We start from the raw sequence: 20,169 nt of genomic DNA, 5'->3' as shown, positions 1-20,169 counted from the left end.
ATATATATATATATATATATATATATATATATATATTGATTTCTAAAAATAGATGAGTTAGACTTGGCCCATTTGAATTGGCCCATTCAACTCGGCCCATTCAACTTGGCCCATTTAATTCGGCCCATTTGATTAGGCCCGATGTGATATATGAGGCCCGTTATTGAGGCCCACCTTGATGTGATGTATGAGGCCCACCTTGATATATATGAGTTCCATTGTTGAGGCCCATTGTTGAGGCCCACCTTGATATATATGAGGCCCACGTGATGCAGCTCATTTAATGTGTTTGAGGCCCATGGGTCGAGGCCCAATGGGATGTATATAAGGTCCATTTCAATGTGTAATTCCACCATAGTTTTTATAATGATGCTTATGGCAGGCCGTGCCTTGGGAGCAATGATGGTTAAATGTCCACATTGATGGATGAAGATGGTTAAATGTCCACATTGTGACCTTTCCTTAGGCCGATTCTGATTATTGAGGATGATTCCGATTGACGAGGCGGATTATCGGGGCCGAATACCGAGGCCAATTGTGGAGACTGTTTATCAATGCCGGTTATCGATACCAAATATGAGTATGTGACAGCATAACATCATGATACCTACACCTTGGAGCCACCTTGTGTATATATTGGGCCCATTGGAAAGTCCAGTTTATTGCGTGATAGAGAGGGTAAGGAAGCCCACTTATTGCACTTAGACTCGGATCTGCCCTTGGTGGGGGATATTATAACACTCCATCACTGTGATCACATGTGGACGGGCGCACGTGGGCGGACACTGATGTGGGTGGGGCCTGAGGAGCCTCGGCTAGCTACTAGTGATTGGCAGACTACTGTACTGGCAGGCTACTGTGTACATAGTGAAGGCAGAACTTTGTCCCATATTGGTTGCATCATCCGATGTTGTGGTGGCTATAAGTTGGATTTTTTCCTTAACTATCGTGACGCGTTTTAAATCAGTGAGCTTATCTTAATATTTGGACTAGATCCGTCGTCCTTCTGTGGACCCCCATCATTTGTATGCATGTTATGATGGATGATTGATTAAAGCATATGCCATTGGGCTGAGATGTTTATGGGACTCCTTGTGGGACGGAGTTATCTCCACATGATCCCCCGATACGCGCAGGTTTGATGTATGGCCTAGATGAGATTGATGGTATTCGTGGCTCGTTAGGATTTGCATATTGCATTGCATCCTCGGCATCTATTATTGTCTTATTATGTATTGCATTGCATAACGTTGATATGGCCGTTAGCATTCATGCCTTGCATCGCATAGCCTTGATACGACTGATAACACTCATGGACTTACCAGTATATTTCCGCTTACTCTGATATCGTATGATTCATGATCTTGTCAGTATTTCCGCTTATTCTGACGATGTATGATTTATGCGCTTTATTGTATACTTGACACTTACCTTAGACACACTTTCACCACCCTCTAAGCTTTCTATAAGCTTATGCACGATAGATACGTGCAGGTGGCGTTAGGTGGTAGCAGCGTTGAGCTTGGAGCGTGCAGCTGTCTTCTTGAGCTTTGAATTGGATATATGTAATTTCCCTTTCAACATTGTATTCAAATCATTATATTAGTGGATATGTGATGATAATGTTGCTTTTGTGATTTGGGTAAACTTGTGGTTCTGCTCATTACGAATCAGATTGATGTTAAAAATCCCCCTATAGGATCCCAATATCTGAACCTGGTGTATGGGTCCCGGGAGCTGAGAATGGGGTACTACGGAGGCTAACGGCGTCGGATTCGGCAATCGGGAATTTTGTGAGCCCGGTTTCCAAGTTTGGGGCGTGACACTCATGGGTCGAGTACGTCCGCTGGGAGTGGAGTAGGCACGTATTCTAAACACTAAATATCGTTGCGTTTGGGATACTTGATCTACTTGTGTTTGCAATGATTCATGCTATGTTTAATTTCCACACACAAGATATTTGATAAAATGCAGCTTTCATATATTTCACTATCTTGTCTTTTGATTATGCTTGCTTATCACTTAATCTTGCTTACTAGTGATTAGAAGTAAATATTTGCATTAAGTAAGATTAGCATTTTTGAAAAGTCCTATTCACCCCCAGGACACTTGGATATAATTTCGTATTTCACTAGTAGCGGTTTACCATAATTTCAATGGTTCTAGAAACAAGACTGAACAATTCGTAAACTCCATCATAGATTTTGGGCCCACTTTTAAAAGATCAAATGTTGTCCAAATGAGATAATTCAAGTCTCATTTGAAATTTTTTCGAATTATCTTTCCAACGAGCCCAAGATCGCCCTAATTTGACCTAAAACGAAAGAGTTATGACCATTTTTGTGGGATTGTATGGTGTTGGAACCGAAAGCAAACACGAGTATACTTGACTTCATGTTCCGAACATGAACACAAACATGTATTGAACGTGAATATGTTCAATACACAGTCGCATTTGTGTTCCAAATAAGAACGTGAGCATGTATTAAATGCAAATAGGTTCAGTACATGGTTGTGTTCACATTCATTTCCAACATCGAGTGATCCCATGAAAATGTCATAACTCCTTTGTTATAGGTCGACACCATTTAACTATTCAAAAGTTGCCCAAAGTTCATGATAGTGTTCGTGAACCATTCGTTCCCATTTTCAACTTTGCATGATCTCATAAAAATGATAATAACTCCCTCATGATAGGTCAAATTAGAGTGATCTTGAGCTTGTTGGAAAGACAATTTGATGAGCTTTAAAATGGAAATAGAACCATCTTATACCATTTGACCTTTTGAAATTAGGCCTAAATTCCATAATGGCATTCTCCTTTATTTCTAACATTGCGCATTCCTACGAAAAACAGTAACAAATCTCTCATTACAGGTTAGATCGGGGTGATCTTGAGCTCATTGGAAAGATAATTTGGTGAGCTTTCAAGTGGGATTAGAATCATCTCATTTGGACACTGTTTGATATTTTAAAACTAGGCTGAAAATCTATAATGGTATTCGCCTTCGTTTCCAACGTCATGCCTTCATTATGATCTATAACTATCATAACTCCATTATAGGTCGAATCGAGGTGATCTTGAGGTTGTTGGAAAGACAATTCAATGGGATTTCAAGTGGGACTAAAATCATTTCATTCAGACGCCATTTAACCTTGCAAAACTTAGCCCAAAATCTAGCTCATGAATAGTTAAGAAAAAAAATGTCTTATAAAAGTGGAGTTTTTGTAATATTTTTTCCTTCTCTTTTGCTCTTATTTTCTTCCCAAATAAGCTTAGAACTTATTTTTATTAGTTGGGAGTTTCTGTCAAAGAGAGTAGTCAGAAAGGAGAATAGTTGGAAAGCATGAAAGATCACCGAAGTGCAGTGGTAAAAGAATAGATAGGGGTTTTTTGGCATATCAACTAATAAGAACTTATTTTCTTAAAAAAAAAATAAATAAATAAAACTAAACTAAACTCTTATTTTGAAAAAAAAAAAGAAATTGTTTGGTAAAACTCTAATTTTACCACTTAGTTTCTAAAAACTAGCAAAAAAAAAAAAAAAACTCTTAAAAATAAGTGATGGAGAGGTTACTTATTTTTTAAGAGTTTATTTAGGTTAAGCCGGTAGACACTTTTATCTAATTTTTAGACAAGTTTGTCTTAAAGTTTTCAAGTAATTCTCATATTACCCTCTTCTCTTTTCTTTACAATCTCTCTAAGGTAAGCCCATATGATGAACAACCCATATTGAATGGTCCAAATCAAGGTGGGCTCACATAATGCACAGTCACATCAAAGGTGGGCCCCACATAATGGATGGCTCACATCAAAGTGTGGCCCCATATGATGGACGATGCACGACAAGCAGGTCCCTCCTGATGGACGGCCCACATCAAAGTTATGACCCACATGATAGATGGTGGACATTGAATGTAGGACCACATAATGGAAAGTTGACATTAAAGGTGGGCCCACATGATGAGTAGCCCATATTGAAGGTTGGGCCCCATATGATGGACAATCTACAACAAAGGCGGGACCTATATGATGGGTAATGGACATCAAATGTGCGTCGCACATGATGAATGGCCCAAATCAAACTGTGGCCTCGCATGATAGACTATCCATGCAAGTAAGCCTCCACATGATGGTGTTAGTGCACTGATGTGTACACATTGTTTATCAATCACGTGAATCTGTGTCTTATAGTCAGTTGAGCCCTTGAAAGTTGAAGATCGAATATACAAGAGGATAATAAGCATTAACAAGTAAAGAACATGTAAATGAGGTGCCTTATAAACTTTGAAATGCTAAGCGTTGATGCCAGGATGAGATTACAAATGCCAATCCTGGGCACATAAGCCAAGGTGGCCCATGTGGGTGAAATCCATGCCATCTATCAATCTGATGGGCCACCATGTGAGCGGCATGCCAATAGCCAAAATGGTACACTCATTAGGCAGGCCAAGCATGTAATGACCGTAGCTGACTTCATTCCTTACCGTCCATTTTTCTTTTCAAGTGTCTTGATGAGTGGATTGGTCAATTTTATAAGCCAGCTGTTCACAGTCGACCCCAACGAATGACTGGACTGGATTCAAACACGTGTCAGATCTCTAACATTAGGTAAAAAGAGCATGAATAATCTTGAAAGAGGATGAAGATTTGGTAAATGCTAACTTGCCCTGTGGTTAACGTGACCCCCTCACAAAAGAACGCATTTCTAGTACTCAAGACGCTGTAGAACTGCTTATTTATCTGGAAAATTGTACCTTGCCTGTTTGTCACAAAATGATGGAAATTAAATGGACAGCTAATTAGGAAAATGACCAACAGTCCAAATTCAACAGGCAACATCAGATAGTTAAGATTGTCTGATTCTTGTGATTTCGAGGCCATGCACCACCTACAATCTGATCCATGATTTGGATGGAATGAATTGACACACGTCTAGAACATGCATGGTAAATGGGTTGCTGCCGGTAAGAAAATGGTGGCAAATACACACCAAAATGTGTTGAACTAAAAGGACGATGGTGCAGCGACCACTGTTTATTAAATGCTGGCAATTCAACTTCATGTCAATCCAAACCATCTGTGGATCACCTTGCAGATGGAACACAACCCCCAAATCACACTGATCAGACCATCCGAACCATCAACTACAGTTTGATTGCCATAGTCCAAAGTTTCAATGTTCCCAAATCAAAAACTGTTTCTGAATCACAATCATATACTGTCTCTAATCCAATGCAAAATAAGTATCTTAATCGATTTCATAGTTAGAAAAACAGTAAAGCTGTGTAAATTACATCTCTTGCGATTCGGGTGGTCCCTTGCTAACATTACCTGTCAGTCATATTTCTCCTTCCTCAGCTCGTATGAGCTCTTAATAGCATCCCAGAAGGCGGGTACGGCAACATCGTCCTGGATTTCCTTGAACGAAGGAAGGTAATTTACATCGACAATAACATGATCTCGGCTACCTTCTTGAACCTGAAAATTTTCACAGAAAGATTGAGATCACAAATGAGATTGTTTCCTCAGAGCTTAAAGTGCCAAAACATGAGATAAGTATGTTCAGGACCCTTCCTTACATCTCCTGTTGTGATTTGGAGAGGAAAAGAGATGAAGACGGAAGTGTACTTAACCCAGATCCCATTTTCAACACTGCCCTAACTGCAAATTGCATATTGTTGGTCGGGGGCCCCACCAGAACTAGTATTTGGCCCTACAAACAAATGCTACCAAATGTTGCAGATTGGGAAAACTGAAAGAAAAGAAACAGAAAATGAGGGAACAGTAATCCCTAAACATGTGATGAGGGAAAAAGGTGCCCATGTGGGCACTGTATTCAGATATGCAGATCCAAGTGCCCCACAAGAACCAAATCAAATGGCATGGGCATTCCTCCAGATGATCAGATGGCATCGACTCTTTGATTTCTAAAGAGAGCATTGGGTATTGACTGTTGGGAGCAGCATTTTTATGCCTCTATATTGTATACCACAATGTGGCATATGTATGATCCAGACCAGGCATTCTGTGGGCCCAGCCTTTGATTGGCCCCTAACCACATTTTGCGATCATTGAGCTATCTTAACCATCTAATAAATGTTCCTTTCCTCAATAGAAGCCATTGCTGATTTTTGTCTTCTAGAATTCATTTGTATGCCACAATTTAAATGCTAGAATCGTCCAAACACTGATTTTTGAACCAGCGTTCATTCGTTGTCGTCATCGTCATCTAAGCCTCGTCCCTAACTGGGGTCAGCTACACAAGTCTTATTCCGCTATTCCACTCTATCAAGGACCATATCCTCAGTCCAATCCTAGGTCATCAAATCTATTCTGCAACTACATCACATATAAAATTACGACTGCCTTTCTCCCTTCAATGCTCCTGGTCCATGGATTTGAAGCACACAACTCAGATACAAACATAGAAAATGGAGGCCAATCTTGTCCCTACAAGTTGTCCAAACTATAAGGTAGAGGTTAGAAAGGACAACGAATATTTGATGGCTTCCTCATCACGCTTGAAAATTTTATCTGTCACTATGCATGCTTAAAACTTACCCCAGCTAAATATATGTGACCATACTAGAAAGCAGTTCAGATCGACATATCTAAGCCTTATCCCAGCTAACTGGGGTCAGCTACACGAATCTTGTTCCACCATTCCACTCTATCAAGGACCATACTCAAACCATTCGTCATCAATTTTTTCTCACCACCTCCATGGCTCCACCCATGTCTTCTTCAATCTTACCCTTGCCCTTTTAGAGCCTTCAACTTGAATAAACTCGCTTCTTCTAACTGGTGCAGTTCTTGATCTCTGTTATACATGGGCCAAACCATCTAAGTCTACTTTCCCTCATATTACTACCTATTTGATGCTGCTCCTTAATTCCCTTGAACACATCCATTTATATTTCCACCCTTGCCTTGCCACTCATCTTCTCAACATCCTCATTTCAGCAATCCACATCCTATGAAACATTGTTCCTTGACTGCCCAACATTCTGTCCCATAAAGCATGGTTGGACTTATAGCTACCCTATAAAATCTTTCCTTCAGTTTAGTTGGTATGTGATGATCACATAAAACTCTAGCAACACATCTCCACTTCATCCACCCAGCTCTAATTCTATGAGCAGCATCCTTCTCAATATATCTGCTCTCATCAATTATTGGCCCAAGATATCGAAAATGGTCATTTTGGGGTATTAGGTTAGCAATCTTAACTGATTCCTCACTTCCACTCATACTCTTACTAAAATTGCATTCTGTTTTAGTCTGGCTGATTTCAAAACCTTTAGATTCTAAAGCATTCCTCCATAATTCTAGCTGTGTACTTACCAATCCCTCATCTCATCAGTCAAAACTATCGATCCAAGCAATCTTAACTAATTCCACATTTCACTATTGGAAATACAAAATTGACGGTTTCAAGCCCATCCATGTGCTCCATGTGCTCAAAGTGAAATGAAGGCACGTAATTCGCTCCCTTGACTGCTGTAACATTGGATAAAAGTAGTTTTAGTAAATTAGGAGGGGGGAAAAAAACCAGAACTGGACAACTTACAACAACATCAAATCCAAAAATGGTGAGACCGAGCCTGCCTCTCAGCCAATTAGCAGCATCAGTGACTAAATCCACATCAATTGATTGCTTATTTTTGTTTCCAGAATGCTGACCCTTGTCATTATCAGTGGGGAGAGATTTCAAGCTGCATAGGGAAAAATGGAGGTTATACATTGCCCCAATATATTCTTGAAACTTTAAAAGAAAAGGAGCAAAATCCAAAATGCCCCACATGCTACCTGTCAAAGATGATTGGTTGGAATCCGTTCTTTTCTGATGACGACAACAAAACATCAGCATTGGGCATAGACTTCTTAACAGCATGGAAAACTTTCTCACCAAAGACGTAGACTTTGAACATCAAGTACAAGTGATCAATGTATTCCTGCATTTCCACTATTTTCAAGCTCCCATCATGAACACATCATAGAATTTGGGGTGTGTGGCTGCACTAGTTATTGACCAGACTGAGTCAAACTCAGAAATCAGAAGCCCAATGCAACTTATTGGACATTGCTGTGTTCTCCTTTCTTCCCTACTACAATTTGTTCTGGTACTTGTGCTCTCAATTTAGAAAAGAAAAAAGGACGGGACGACAAATATGTCACCTGAACAAAGTAAGAGAGAAACCTTTTTTGTGTACCTGAACAACTGCCGGAAGAGGAACTCTCAGGTCCTTAAAATCTTCAGTCCTGAAGACTATTGCCTGTGGAACAAGGAAGAGGGCCATTAGAATGACAACATATGAGGAATATTCTCCATCATTCAGTCTACTATTTAACTTTTAAGCAATCCTCATCATCTGCATTATGGCCTTTCTCCAATTGAATTGAACCATGAACAAGATTACAAGAGTGGGAAAAGATTTCAGCAAAGGCACAACTCCGTGATTTCCCATCCATAATTACAGCCTTTAACAGGCATAACTGCTTTCAAAGAAACTATGAATCTCAAGCTTTGCTAAGCCCACACACGTGCAATAAAGTTCATGTACATGCCACACATGTGCCAGCATGACACGATAGGTCCAAGATCCAATCCATCTGTCAGAATGGAACAACTATATTGATGCCCTAGCCCAAGAATCAGGTTGATCCACTGGTCAGGTGGTCCACAGTTTGCACAAAAAATGTATGGTTCTGATAAAATTAGCTGAAGTTTTCCAACCCTTCCATCTGTTTCTAATATTGTGGCCCACTTGTTGATTGGACCAGATTTTATTTTTGAGAAAACATGTACAAGGGTGGACCAACCTAATTAGATCTCACATGTATGTAACATGCTGGCACATGTGCAGCGTGCGCACAAGCTTTATTGCACATCGCATGTTTATTACTGACTCGATGTTCACATTTAGAAAGCCTCTCAGCAAAAATTTATTTGCTGAATATGAGTTCCTTTTTTCCAGTTTTTTCTACAGATTCAGGCGCCTAGTTGTGTACAGAGGACCGAACATTTTATGTGAGCAATTAAACATATTTTAAATGGTTTTTCTCCAAAAGAAAAGAAATAAGAGGCAAGGAAAAATGCAACTGTACATTAAAGGCTCACAGAAAGTATCTGGTGTATCACTTAAATCTGAGTCATTGGGAAACCTATAACTGTGCATTTGCATGGAAATCTGCTGAATCTGTCATGTAACGGCTGTAATGGCTGTTACGTAATGGTATCAATGGGGCCCATTAGATGATACAGGGGATTAACGGTCGGAGCCCCCCACCCCTGCCTGTAACAGTCAGAAAATGGCTTCTTTTGGGACTCTATTTAGCATTTGGAATGTTTTTCACTCTTTTCAATTCCCTCACATATTCAAGCAATCCTAATCCATTTTCGACCTTATTTATAAGGTACTTGCGGACTAAAAAAACAAGGTTTTTTAGTAATTTGGGTAAAATCAAAGATCCATGGTCCATTTCGGGAAAATTTCGAAAAAGAGGTAATTTGTTTTTTGAAATTTCTTATTGGATTAAATGTAGTGTGTGTTGGTGTGTGTGTGCGTGTGTGTTTGAAATTTCTTATTGGATCAAGTGTGTGATGCTTAAATGTAGAGATTCATGCCCTTTTTGTCATCTTAATCACGACTGCTTTTTTTTCTTTTTTTTTGGATGATTTTCGAATGAACAATGTATTTTATGAAGAAGCCCAAAAAACCTTCTTTTTTTTTTCCTTTGAAAATTAATGTGGATGCATAAAATATATGTAAGATGCTCAAATATGCAGATTCATGCCTTGTTTTGGATATGTAATCACAATTGCTATTTTAAAATAATAATAATGATAATTTCATCTGATTTTCAAAAGAAAAAAATGCATTTTCCTTTGAAACTTAATGTTGATGCATGGAATAGAAGTAGGATGCTCAAATATAAAAATTCATGGCTTTTTTGTCCATCTTAATCAAAAGTGCTATTTTAAATTTTTTTAAATTTTAACTGATTTTAGGATGAAAGTGTATTTTAAAAATAAAAATAAAATAAAATAACTCTAAAAATACATTTTTTAAAACTTGTATGCATTTTCCTTTGAAACTTAATGTTGATGCATGATATAAATGTAGAATGCTCAAATGTACAAATTCATGCCCTTTTTGTCATATCAACCACAATTTCTATTTTATTTTATTTTATTTTTTTCGGTTGATTTTCGAATAAACAATGTATTTTATGAAAAAGCCAAAAAAAAAAAAAAAAAAAGCAGCATATTTTTTTTCTTTGAAATCATTCTCAAGACCTGTAATTGTTCTGGGACCTGTAATCTTCCCATAATCATTACCAGGACCTGTAATCGGACTGTAATTGTTCCCGAGACCTAGAATTGGGCCGTAATTATTCCCGGGACTTGTAATCTACTTGTAATTGTCCCCAGGATGCATGAAATAAAAGTAAGATGCTCAAATATACAAATTCATACCCTTTTTGGTCATGTTAATCATTTGCTATTTTTAACTTCTTAATTTCAGTTGATTTTCATATGAACAGTGTAGTTTATGAAAAACAAAGAAAATTGTTTTTTTTTTTTCCCTTTAACACTTAATGTTAACACATGAAACACATGTAGGATGCTTAAATATATAGATTCATGCCTCTTTTTTTTTGTCATCTTAATCATATTATCTTATGAATTATCATTAATGATCTATGAATCATCCACTCATGTGTTTTGTCCATAGTTAATTAGTTATGCAAATAACTAACTATAAATAATTAATTAACAAATAATTCACTCATGTGTGATTGATGGGGGCATCATGCGCACACACACACCCCCCCACCTTATGCAGTACTCAAGGAGGAGGAAGGCCCCACTATCAATCTGGATCGACGACAACATTTATGGAGGATCTCTTAGGTAGGAGGTTGTGCTATGGATCATTGGAGTGGACCCGATCATCATGTGGATCCCACCATTGGATCTCATAATTGTGGCTCACTACTCTAGATGATCCAAGATTTTGAGTTTTGGTTATTATCGCTATTAGAAACATCATGAATGGTTTTAATGGCGTTGATGAGTTATTATTTTTGTTACTTTGTCTCTAAGTCTTAGTGTGAGCACATGGCGCGACTTTTGGGGTTTAGGGTTTTCTTATAAATAGGTAACCCCAAGTAGGGTTATATATATATATATATATATATTGAAGCTTATGAATAAAATTCTACGTTTTTTCTTCTCTATCCCTCTAAGTTGAAGAAGATAAATGAGTGCAAAACCCTCCCTTCCTTGAAGGGCTAACTACCGTGGTACGAAGCCACAACTATCCCAAATCATCCCTATCTCTTCCACCCCACATCCATCATCTTCCACAGTCATCCCTTCTTCAGATTTATTCTTTTTTGTGCCCAAGTTCTCCACTATAGCAGATTTCCAGATTATGGCCCACCAGAGGGGCAGAAACTTTGGCGAAGCACCATGCACACACCGAAAGGCAAACTTGGTGTGAGAGTGGGCCTCCCCTAGCCGACCACACCTAAGGAGTCTTTTTTCAGTTTCGTGGGCCCCACACATGTGCGGCCAGACAGCCACGCACGTGCATCCAGGTGGGCCTATTGTCCACACGTAGGATCCTTCTCAGGTTCTTCTCTCTCTTCTATTTATCTTCTCTCTCGCCTTAAATCCCAAACCCTACCCCTAGAAAATCTCAGATTCTAAGTATTTTCAACTTTTGCAGACCCTAGGTTTTTTCCCCTATTTGAAACATGGTGAATTTCTTGAATTGGGGAACAGTCATTTGCAGGATTGGATGAATCAACACTCTATTGAGTATTGTTTAGTTTATACTTTTACTTGATCCAGCCCTAAATGTGTGTAGGCATGGACCCTTAGATTCCCCTTGCTGAATGTTTTGAACGTATGTGGGGCGTGATTTTTTTGTGATTGTTTAGAAATTGGTATGATCTAAAGCTTGAAATCTTGCACCTCATATTTAATTTCATGTCCTGCATCAAATTTGGTATCAAAGCCAAGTTTATTCATAGGGGTTTGCATTACATGTTTAGGATTTATTTTATTCATGTCTATTTTGCATCAAGTCTCATCATATAAGGCTACTTAGGACCCATCATTCACAACATGGACTGACGAATTTTCTGTTGTCAGAAAATTCCCAATTTTCATGGCTGAATTTTCTATTAACAAACTATTTGGGCAGCTATGTTGCTGGACTTTTAGTAGCGTCATGTAGTTTCCCTCATATAGAGTCCTATAGGATCATTTTGTCCCATTTAGGCACATATAGTTGCATTAGAGGGTCTTTGAGTTGAGTGAGTGGTTGTATGTCTACACGTATTGATCGTGGTTTTAGTTTGCACCCCACGCTAAACATGGAGCAATTACAAAGTTAATGGACAACATAACCCGGCAGTTTGAGTCTTTGGGTAAGCACTCAGAACAACGTATTGATCAACGCTTAGATCAGATCAATGTGCGCGTTACCCAACTAGAGACCTCCGCCTGGGCAAACCTCATCATGGGGAAAGATGTCCAATCTCAGGCAGTTGGTCAAGAGGATAGATAAAGGAATGGGGGTGGCCAAAGGAATGGTCATAGGTGAGCACCCATGCACCCACACCACGAGGGACATCATGATCATTATGGCCCAGATGCACAACTCTTCAAGGGAGTTAGAGTAGAGCCCCCTACGTATGATGGCCACTTAGACCCTAAAACTTTTCTAGATTGGTTGGCAGATATGGTCCACTATTTTGAGTGGTATGAGATGTCGGATGCTCATCGAGTCTGAGTTGTCAAGATGAAGCTTGTGGGCTAAGCAAAGAAGCTTTAGGCTACTGTGGAGCGAAAGAAGGAAAGGTCGAGGGAACCCCCAATAGTCCATTGGGGAGAAATGAAAAAAACTTTTAAGAAAAAATACCTCCCTTTCTCTTATCACTTGAGGTTGGTTGAGGAATGGTAGTCTTTTCGACAAGGTTCCATGATTGTAGTGGAATACATTGAGAAGTTCGAAGAGTACTTGACTAGGTGTGAAGTTGCTGAGGATCCGGTACTCACTCTTGCTCGATTTAAGATGGACCTTCGTTCTAACATTAGGAGAAAGTTACTCGCTAAGGACATAGACACTCTTGAACAGTTGTATCAAGTAGTGTTGGAGGTTGAGAAATACCTCAAAGCATCTGTGGGAAGGCGGTTTGAGTTTTGTGATTTTGGCACTAAGGCCAACCTTTCTAGGGCTAAGTCTAACACCGATACCAAAACACGCCTTCTAGTAGTTCTCAGTCTAGACCCAAGGATGATAAGGGTAAAGGAATTATCGTGTCTAATTTGCACAGAAGTGATACAACCAGGTGTTTTAGATGTCAGGGGTTTGGTTACTTTGTCAACCAGTGTGGCACAAAAGAGGGCACCAAAGTGACGGTAAGGAGGAAGAATATGAGCTAGCAGAAACCCCTAGTGATGAGGAACAGGGAGCGTAAGAATCCATGACCCTTGCAGTTGTGCGTTGCGCCTTTGCACAAGCAAAGAATACCAACGATTGGCACCGCAACACGATCTCCGATACTTGTACAAAATGTGGTGATAAGAGCTGCAAGATGATCGTAGATAGCGATAGTTGTGCCAACGTGGCATTAACTGGCACTGTGAGCCGTCTGGGCTTGAAGCACATCCTCAACCTTATAAAGTGTCTTAGGTTGATGAAACTTTCATTCTAGTCAGTGTTCGAGTTGTTGATATCGCTACAAGTTTTGCTGGCCAGAGATAAAGATGTAATATCGTTATCGCCAATAATATTGCCGATAACCGAAAATGCAGGAAAAACGGGGAAAACATGGAGAAAATGGTGGAATTTTTTAGTGAAACTTCAGGACTTACATGAAAACACATATTTACATATTCAAGAATAAAAAAATTTGTAAAAAAATAATACATTACATAATAAGTTTTCATTTAATGGGACAAAAAAAGTATGCGATGCTATAAAAAATCACTTTAATAACAACCAAAATGAGTTTATATATTACAAATGCAGCTAGCATACAGTAATTCAGACATGTAAAAGTGAATGAACTCAAAGATGCTAAATCAAGGATGGATTAGATTATCCAATCAGTGTGGTTTTTGCATGATAGAGATGTACGTCACAAATCCACTCCTACCATCTGTTTTGAAAGGCCACAATAGGACAATGTTCTAAAAATTAGGTAGATCCAAAAATCTAGTGGTGGGCCATACCACTGTTTTTAATTGTGGGCATTTAATCACCAGTGTTTCCCTTAGTGTGGTCCACCTGAGATGCAAATCTGTCTCATTTTGGACTCATGCCTTAATATTATCTATCAAAATAAATGGACGACATTGATAAAATATTTATCATTATGATGGCCCCATAGAGCATCGACCCATCAATCCAAAGATACAAACAAGTGACACATGCGCACCGTATAAATCAGCATGCTTATCGTACTGAGTCAACTATGTGGGGCCCATTGTGATTTATGTATTTTATCCACGCCATCCATCCATTTTACAAGATAATTTTAAGGCTTAATCCCAAAGATGAAGCATATCCAATGCTCAAATGGACCACACCATAGGAAACAATGTGAATTGAACATGCCTACTGTTGAAAAATCATTAGGGGCCACAAAAGTTTTGGATCCATGTCATCTTTGTATTTTAACTTCATCCATCTCTGTGTGATCTTATGAACAACTTGGATGACAAATAAATACCACTGTGGGCCATAGCTCCTAGGAAGGTTTCAACTTGGATGACAAATAAACCTCCCTGGTCCACCACATGTTTTATACATTCAAATAGTTCATGGTCCCATTCCTGCTGGGATGAATTGAAAATAATAATAATAATAATAATAAATAAATAAAAATAGCCCCGGCATACTAACTCCCACCCACTTAGTGGTGCAGGGGAATAGAGTGGATTATGTGCAACCTTAGCCTTCAGTAAGATAGTACAACACTTACGGTGGGGCCCACCTTGATATATTTATTGTATATCCATCTTGTTCATCTATTTTTAAAAATCAATTTAGGGTATAATCTAAAAAATGAAGCAAATTCAAATCTTTGGTGGACCTTTACATAAGAAGCAGTGGTGATTGACCATTAAAACCTTCTCATGGGTTGCAAAAGTTTTGGACCAACCTGATATTTGTTCTTTTTCCATATAAAGGTTTACGTGACCTTATCAAAGGATTGGATGACAAATAAACGTTACAAAAACATAAAAACATTAATATAGGCTCAAAGAAGTTTTTAATGGTGGAGGTTCAACCACCACTCTTTCTTAAAATATGGCCTAGCTTAGATTTCGATCTGCTTCATTTTTTGGGCTAGTGTCTTATAATGATCTGGAAAAACCTATGGGCGGCGTGGATAAAAAAATAAATACATCAATGTGGGCCCCGCCGTGAGAGACGCACCACTGTTTGTAAAGCCGTAATTGCACTGAGTTCATTCTCTCAAAAGGGAGCTTTCGAATTGGTTGGTGTACCAAGTAGCTGGGTGTATTGGCGTTAGCAAGTTTTGTGGGTCCCATCATGAGGTATGTGTTATATCCAAACCGTCCATTCATTTTATGAGCTCATATTAAGGCTTGAGCTGAAAAATAAGACAGATATAAAGATCAAGTGGACCACACCACAAAAAGCAGTGGGGGATTGAACGTATACCATTGAAACCCTTTTGGGGGTCACATAAGTTTTGGATCAATTTTATATGTTTTTTTCCTCTTAATCTAGGTATTTTTAACCTTATGAACAGATTGGATTGAAAATAAACTTTATGGTGGGCCCTACGAATGTTTTAACGGTGAAAATCATTACCCACTGCTATTTCTGGTGTGGTCCATTTGAGCTTTGGCTATGATTTATGTTTTGACTCATGATCTAAAATGATTTTAAAAAATGGATGAACGGTATGGATGTAATAAATACATCATTTTGGGGGCCATTTAACTTTGATCTCCTTTGAACTGTTCGTACAACTCAGAGCTTGAGGAGCTTCAGCGCTCGTCATCGCATGACATGTACCCACGCTGGTGTATACACCAGTCCGCTCACTTCCCTTTCGTCTCATCTTCAACGAAAAACCTTCAATCGTTTTTTCCGCGTAAAAAAAAATCTCGAATATCTTTCCCCAAATTTCTCTCTTTTTCAAATCCCAACCCAAATCCCTTTCAACCTCGTCGAAATTGGGTTTCTTTCAAACCTATTCTTTTCAAAGGAAAAAAAAAAAAAAAGAGAGATTTCTTACCTCTGAAAATCCAACGCTATCGACCGTGATTGGCCCACCAAATCCATCCGAAAGCCACTCCCGCGGGCAGATTTTGAGAAAAAAAATGGTAAGAGATTTTTTTTTCTATATCTATTTTATTTTCTTTAAATAATAGGGAGAGTTGTCGCTGATAATTATTTTTTTCCCGATAAAATCAAAAATATCGTTGTATTTCGTCGACATCAGGAAGAGAAACGAATTTTTGGTGTTTCGGTATCGCCAGTCCAGCGACACCGATAATATCGGCGATATTATCGATTTTTTGTCGACAATGGAAACATTGATTCCAGTCTTGCACCATTGTCTTGTTCCTATTCAGTTTAGATCATATAAAGACACTTTGGTGTGATGTTGTTCATATTCAGTTTGGGACATATAAACCTAGGAAGCCTATTGATCTTGTCCCTATGTCCCTGTCCCGTATGCCATCAGAGTCTGCAGAGTCCTTTGCACATCACATTCATTCATTGCATTAAGAAATGAGGCGAAAGATAAATACTAGTAATGAATATTACAAAATTTCTGCAGACCAAAATAAACGATTCACGGAATTCAATGTAGGGGACTCTGTGATGGTCCGCATCAGGCCAGATCGGTACCAAGAGCTGGGCATCGGATCGAGTCAGATCGGATTGGGTCCAAACCAACTCGGTCCTGATTCTACATGGCTTGACCCGAACTCGATCTGATTCAGGACCGAGTTCGAGTCATCTGACTCGATCCGATCCGATGCACTACTAGCCTGACTCGGTTAGGAAAACCAAATCGGATCGGGTTGGGTACCGTTCGGATTGGAAGAGAGAAGTGGGTGATACAAATCGGAAGCGAATTGGCTGGTGGTGGTGCATTAACGTCAGCAAGTTCTTTGGGTCAAATTATGAAGTATGTGTTATATCCAAACCGTCCATCCATTTGGAGAGCTTGTCTTAAGGCTTGAGCCGAAAAATAAGACAGATCTAAAGATCAGTTGAACCACACTGCAAAAAAAAAACAGTGGGGGATTGATCGTTTACCATTAAAACCCCTTTTTCAGATCACAGAAGTTTCGGATCAATATGAAATTTGTTTTTCCACTTCATCCATGTATTTTTAACATTATTAACAGATTAGATGGAAAATAAACGTTATGGTGGGGCCCATGTAACTTTGATCTCAATTAAGTCGTTCGTACAACTCAGAGCTCAAGGCGAGTACACGCTCGTCTTCGCACGACACGTATCTACAATAGCTTGTCACCTGTGTAGCTTGCGTGTGGGACGCGGATTAGCTACTGACAGGTTGAGTAGCTAGACTCCCTACTGAAGTGATGTGACCAAGTTCTGTGGGACCCGCCATGATATATGTGTTGTATCCGCACCGTCCATTCATTTGGAGATATCAATTTAGGGCAGGAGCCAAAGAATGAGTCAGATCTAAAGCTCAAATAGACCCCACCACAGGGAGAGTGACGCCCACCATTAAAATTTTCTAAGGCCCAAAGTTTTCAATCAAACTGAAATTTGTGTTTTCCCTTCTTTCATGTCTGTCTTAACTTATGAACACGTTGGATCTCAGATAAACATCATAGTGGACCTTAGGAAGGTTTCAATGGTAGGAGTTACTCTTCCCACTATTTTCTGTGGTGGGGTCCACTCCAAATCTAGATCTAACTCATTCTTTGTCTCATGGCCTAAAATGATCTCTACAAATTGATGGACGGTGTGGATACAACACATACATCATGGTGGGTCCCACAGAACCTGGTGACGTCACTTCAGTAGGGAGTCTCATTGGCTACTCAACCTGTCACTTGTCATAGCTTGCGTGTGATACAAGAAACTAATTTGAAGTTTATCCAGGCAACACACGGTTGTATAGTTGGTGTGATATAGCGTGAATGCATGTGGGCCCATTGTAAATGCATGTGGTTGATCCACACCGTCCATTCGTTTTTCTAGATCATTTTAGGGGTTGAACCCAAAATTTATGTATATCCAAAGCTCAAGTGGACTATACCATCGGAAAAAGTAAAAGTAATGACCGGATCATATCTACTTTGAAATGTAGACCAGTGCAACAACTACCCATACTAGCTTCTTGGCTATAACAACTGATATAGGCACTTGCACAAGTACCACAGACATCAAAAGCAGTCCCATCCCCAATTCAAAGGTGGTGAGAATCACCATGGTGTAGACTTTCAAGAGAAATTCCTGGTTTGGGTCTGCATAAAACCCAACCCCAACAGAGATATCTCCAATCCCAACGGCTGAAACCACAATTAAAAGGATAGCCACTACCTTTAACACGTCCATCTGGGTTTGCTTCTTGTCTTTAATTTCTCCCGATGATGGAGGCGACAGTACTGCCATCTCAGTCATTGTTTTGTTGGAGTAGATGAAAGAGAATGAGAGGGGAGATGTTTGCACATGAGAAAAATGAGTGATAGAAGCCATACCTCAGCCCTTTATTTCTCAATCTATTTTAACTTCATACTATATGATCGGATCGGATCGGATCTGATCAGATCAGATTACAGATCAAATCGGTCCGGATTGGCATTGAACCGAACTCGATCCAATGAATGGTCGGATCAAACTGACCCTACTCGAACCGCACTAATTCAGGTCGTCGGTTCAGTTCGAATCGGGTCGGATCCACTGGATCGGGTCAGACATGCCCAGCTCTAGCGATACCCTCACAGAGTTATTCATAAATTACACGCACATAGCGATGGACCGTTCAAAATTATAAAATGAAATGATCTCAATGCGTATGTGGTAGATCTTCCATCTTCCATGGGAATTAGTTTCACATTCAATGTGGAGGATCTAGTTGCATTTCAGGGGACCACTGATACGTTGTCCAGCCTTTCACCGAACCATCCTGATTCCTCAAACCTTTCCTTTGATCCATGGCTTCTTCCCGACCCATCTTCCCAACCTCTAACTCCCATGCCTACCATTCCCACGCACAGAGAGGAGATAAAGGATATTCTGGACAATCAGATAGTATCAATGTTGGACGGTTAGTTTTAATAGTTCCTGGTCAAGTAAAAGTCACGCCCAGCTTCAGACAGTATGTGGCTTATTGAGAAGGAGCTTCAGAGACTTGATCCTGACATTTTGGAGCGATTCAGGAGTTATGTTTCACCAGTGGTGAAACTTTCGCAACCGAGGAGAGTTGATGGGGCCATCATGTGCACACGGACGCCCACACGTACTCAAGGAGGAGGTGTTGAGGGTCAAATATTGCATATTAGACCCTAGTTATTACCTGAATTATGAACATGATATTGTTTTAATGGGCTATTTTAATCGTGTTTGTGATGCAAGGAGAATTGACAAGCATGGATTGAAAAGGATGCTAAAGGTATGGATTTGACACTCTGGCATCACCAAGGCATTGGATGGGACTCCATGGGACCAAGATTGAGGATTTACATGCCAGAGATCAGAGAAATTCCAGCCACTCACTTCAAATAGGCCTGAAAAATGTCCAGAATGCAAGATCACAATGTTCCCACCATCTAATCGACTCGAAACTTCATACATGGACTGAGGACCATAAATTAACTGTACTCATAAAATTTTAACCATTGGATACTTGTAGAAGTGGCCCAACGGATAGATTATCCCATAAAACTCTAATTTGGGGCCCACTTGATATCTGGATACACTTCAATTTTGGTTTCAACTCCTTAAATGAGGTAGCAAAACAGATGGTTGGAGTGAATTTCTCTCGAACATCACTATGGGCCCCATGTGTACATTGTATGTACATAGGGTACATGTGCACGAGAGGTACACCAGACTGGGAGTCCGGTTAAAACTCGTTTTGACCGAGTCTCTTCTCCAAATAGGAAACTA

General features: G+C 39.5%; 1 protein-coding gene across 1 annotated transcript; it reads right to left on the bottom strand.

Moving 5' to 3' along the window:
• Positions 1 to 5,338: 5,338 nt before the first annotated feature.
• Positions 5,339 to 18,672, bottom strand: LOC131247043 (inositol 1,3,4-trisphosphate 5/6-kinase 4-like). Its single transcript, XM_058247487.1, has 5 exons — positions 18,391 to 18,672; positions 8,218 to 8,280; positions 7,814 to 7,959; positions 7,575 to 7,719; positions 5,339 to 5,482 (listed from the first exon to the last, which is right to left on the bottom strand). Exons 1-5 carry the CDS (start codon positions 18,670 to 18,672, stop codon positions 5,339 to 5,341), a joined length of 780 nt encoding a protein of 259 aa, XP_058103470.1.
• Between the last annotated feature and the right edge of the window lie 1,497 nt (positions 18,673 to 20,169).

The sequence above is a fragment of the Magnolia sinica genome, chromosome 5 (genome assembly GCF_029962835.1).
Source record: "Magnolia sinica isolate HGM2019 chromosome 5, MsV1, whole genome shotgun sequence".
NCBI lineage: Eukaryota > Viridiplantae > Streptophyta > Magnoliopsida > Magnoliales > Magnoliaceae > Magnolia > Magnolia sinica.
Note: the sequence above shows the minus strand (reverse complement) of the source record. Positions and strands in the feature narration are given on the sequence as shown.